Source organism: Miscanthus floridulus, chromosome 8, assembly GCF_019320115.1.
Source record: "Miscanthus floridulus cultivar M001 chromosome 8, ASM1932011v1, whole genome shotgun sequence".
Taxonomy (NCBI): Eukaryota; Viridiplantae; Streptophyta; class Magnoliopsida; order Poales; family Poaceae; genus Miscanthus; species Miscanthus floridulus.
Window position 1 is genome coordinate 121,353,505 of NC_089587.1, and position 4,292 is coordinate 121,357,796.

Genomic DNA, 4,292 nt, shown 5'->3' on the forward strand with positions numbered 1-4,292 from the left:
ACATGATGCACATAAGAAAAGGAAAAGAGCATCAGGGAAGGATGTCCCACAGCTCGGACAACAGAAGCAACCAATGCAAAATCTTGTTGTTGCTAATGAATATGGTTCCAACATAGAAGTCTATCGACCAGACAACTCTGGAGAAGTGTCGGTTCAAGACCTTAATGCTTTTTTTGAACAAATTGGTTTAACCTTGGATCAAGTGATGGGCAAAGCTCCAATCCAGAACCTGGAAGACTTATAAATTTGGCAAAAGTCTGTACAACCCTGTGGCTCTGAATAAATTGGGTACGCAAATGTACTTGCTCAATAAGTGGTACATGCAGGCGTGTGGCAGGGGTGAGCAGTGGATCTTTGTCAGATTTAGAGACCATCATTACTTCCATGGCGATGACATCTTACATATTATTTTGAAGAATTGCATCAACTATACCACTTAGACGCTCTGGATAAATCAATTATTAGCTCCTTTTGTTTGTAAGTGATTCTTACTTTTATTTAATAAACTCACTTCCATCCGTACGTGTATATAATTATAATCACTTGTAACTTATATTTATATACAGATTCCAGATGTTAGAGCTCCAAAGAATACAAGACACCAGTGTTGGCTTCATTGATCCTTATATCGTATTCAAAACCGATATTATTGTCAAGGAGCACTGGGTATCTGAAGCACAGACGAATATCATGAAGGTCTTCGTGAAGCAGCACGACAAGATAACAATACTTTTTCCGTACAACTTTGAGTAAGTGTTAATAATAATGTAGTCTACACATTTTATGTAATATCAATACAACTTATAGGCATGTACGTGTGTGTATAAATCAATGCAGGTTTCACTGGATACTCATTGTCATTGAGTTAAACTCAAGTTAGTTAGTAATCTTGGACTCATTGAGAAAAAAGCGAGCACTATACCAAGATATGATAGACATTATCCATGGGTAATTTTGATCTCTCGCGCACAACTATTATTGAATAGACTTTGCCATAATTTATTAACGATCGTACATTATTCGTCGTATAGGGTTTGAAAAGAGTTTATTCGGCAACACCGCAAGGATTGCAAGGCACCACTTAATGTAGTTGAAATACCAGTAAGTTGTACTATATATACTTCCCCACATGTTTAATTACTATATCGTACTTTAATTTACTTGTGAGATGATGAGAATAATCTTCTTCTCGTACAGTGGTGTTTGTGGCAGGAACCAGGTAATAACTTGTGTGGATACTACGTTTGTGAATTTATCACTGCATACATAAGAAGAACTCCTGAAGATATCATCAGGGTACGTATATATCAATTTTTATTTATTTTTAAATATATATATATATATGTATTAATACTTTTCCTTTTATTTCAAATGTAAGACTGAATGGTTAAAACGAAGGGTCATGCAAAAAGACCATCTGAAAGCAGTTCAAGAGTCAATAGCAGGATATCTTCTAGAAAAAGTGCTAAATCCCAACGGCGAGTTCTACTTTGATTCTAAGGAACTAATGATGTAAATTAAATGTTTATTGATATCGTTATTTTCGAGAACAAGATTATGAAAGTGTTGTATATATACATATATATATATATATATATATATCTATAATATATATAGTTTCATACTTTATTCGAATATAATAATGCTCGAGATGAGAATTAGATGTAATTATATGCGTGCGTGTATTTATATTAGCAGCGTAGAATACGTACATAAAAATATATTATATATTAAACAAATATGTGTAACTGAACCGAAAACAAATTAAACAAAAAAAAGAAAAAGAAAATGAACCTTTAGTCCCGGTTGGGATTACCAATAGGGACTAAAGGGTGTGGCCACGTTTGCTCGGCTGTAGGGCCTTTAGTCTTGGTTGGTAATACCAACCGGGACTAAAGGTCCCTCTTTAGTTCCGGCTCGATGACACAGGACTGAATGTTCCACTTTTAATCCCGGGATCGTTGTCCCGGCGCGGTAATCGGGACTAAAGGCCGTTATCGTCCGGGACAACAAGTCCATCCTGTAGCAGTGTAATCATCCTAAAAAGGTACACCCCTTGCGAACCGGGAACTTAAAATTATCCATCCACGTCCCACGTAATAAAATTATCGATCCACATCTCACCTATCCCGCTCCTCGTACCTATATACCGGGAACTTTGTGACTGTGCAACTAACACCACCCTGTAGATCAACAGCCCAGCATGCTCGGAGTGGCCGATCACCTATCGTGACCGATTCGGACCACTCCCTCGTTCCCTTCATGCATCACAGGCCATCCTGCGCCACAGCCATCCAACTCCATCTCTCAACGAGTTCACCCGTCCACAGACTCATGCATGGATCCTGTCTTTTAATAGGCATCACGAAGCAGGCGGAAGGTAATTAATGGCGCGGACAGCCCGTGGCGCCTCTCCTATTCCTACGACGGCGCCGGGGCCAGCCCTCCACCGACGCCCCCGACCTCGGTGGTGGTAGCACGCACGACGATCGCCATTGCCGCCACCTGCGCCATCGGGCGCGCGCGGCGAGACAATGACCTCCTCCGTAGCCCCAACCACGGCCGCCTCCCAACTGCATATTACCACCACCGCCACCGCCACCGGGACCTCTGCAGTCACATCGCCCTCCTCAAACCACAGCCCCAGCAACGCGCGCTCCTCCCCGCAGTCGGCGAGCAGCTCCCCTCGCGGCAGCAGCACCACCGGCGGCACGAACCAGGCGTGCGCGGCGTGCAAGTACCAGCGGCGCAAGTGCAACCCGGACTGCCCGCTGGCGCCCTACTTCCCCGCCGACCAGCAGCGGCGCTTCCTCAACGCGCACCGTCTCTTCGGGGTCAGCAACATCCTCAAGACGCTCAAGAAGCTCCGGCCGGACCTCTGCGCTGACGCCATGGGCACGCTCATCTACCAGTCCGACATGCGCGCGCAAGACCCCGTCGGCGGCTGCTACCGCCTCATCCTCAGCCTGGAGCGCCAGTTCGAGATCGAGACGGCCGAGCTCTCCGCCGTGCTCCACCACCTGGCGCTCTGCCGCCAAGCTGCCACGGCGGCCACCGCGATGCCACCGCAGCAGCAAAGCGGCGGCATGGCTGACCTCGACGTCACGTCCTCCAACCAGCCGCTCCTCCTCAACGCGCAGCAAGAGGTCGTTGACGCACTCTACACGACGACTCACGAAGCTGACATGGCCATCCTTCCAACCGACGAGGTCGTCCACCACCACGGTGGAGGCCACAGCCCCAAGGATGATCACGGTGAGCAGCAGCAGCAGCAGCTCTTCGACTACTTCTATTACGACGCCACCGCCAGCGACGATGCCAGTAGCAAGCCTACCATCGACATTAACCTCGACAACATGCAACAATTCGATTTCGACGATAGCTGCGCCGCCGCCGACAAAGTGGATCTGACGTCTCCGGCGGGGCCTGATGAAGAAATAAGGCATCAGCAGCAGCACCTCGACGTGAATTGCGGCCAGATTGACGCCAAGGATTATTTCGAGATAAAGGCGGCGTCACTCGTCGACGCATTTGACATGCGGCAGGAGCTGCAGCCGGTGGTGGACGTGAACGACACCGGGGTTGACATTGACATCAAGACGGTGGATGTGAATGCCGGCATTGGAGTCGACATCAAGGCGATGCACATGAACGCCAACGTCGACGTCAATGTCGACCTACAGGAGGAGGATGGCGCCATCAATGTCTCCACACAAATGGCAGCTGAGTCATCGCATTGCAGGCTAGGGTTAGGCTTTTCTTCGTTCTGATCAAACCTTCATTGTCGCATGCATGGATGCCAATGCATGTGCGAATAATTCTTTTTTTTTTGGATGATAGAGAAATTAGTTTTTTTTTGGTCAACCGAAAGATCCAGACTTGTTTTTAAGAATTATGTATGAGCACAAAAAGATTATAAATCAGGCTAGAATTTCAATACAGTTTGTACTAATAATATAGTGTACGATTATGGAAATTTCATAATGTAATCATCTTGCAGGTTAAAAATTAATAATGCATCCTGATCTTTGTATATATCTTTTACTCTCTCTGTCCAAAAATGAATGACGTTATGGGATGCGTACTGGTCAAACTTTCTCAAGTTTGCTTAGGTTTATAGAAAATATTAGCAACATTTATATCACTAAAAAAATATTACAAAAATATATTTCATGATTTATATAATGATACTAATTATACATTATAAAAATTAATTTTTTTATATATAGTTGGTCAAATTAAAAATGTTTGACTTCTCGGAAAGTGAGAATGACATTTTTTGTAGGACGGAG

General features: G+C 44.8%; 1 protein-coding gene across 1 annotated transcript; it reads left to right on the plus strand.

Moving 5' to 3' along the window:
* Window positions 1-2,376: 2,376 nt before the first annotated feature.
* LOC136473434 (uncharacterized) lies at window positions 2,377-4,004 on the plus strand. The gene has a single exon (XM_066471079.1). It carries the CDS (start codon window positions 2,535-2,537, stop codon window positions 3,768-3,770), a length of 1,236 nt encoding a protein of 411 aa, XP_066327176.1. The 5' UTR covers window positions 2,377-2,534; the 3' UTR covers window positions 3,771-4,004.
* Window positions 4,005-4,292: the final 288 nt, after the last annotated feature.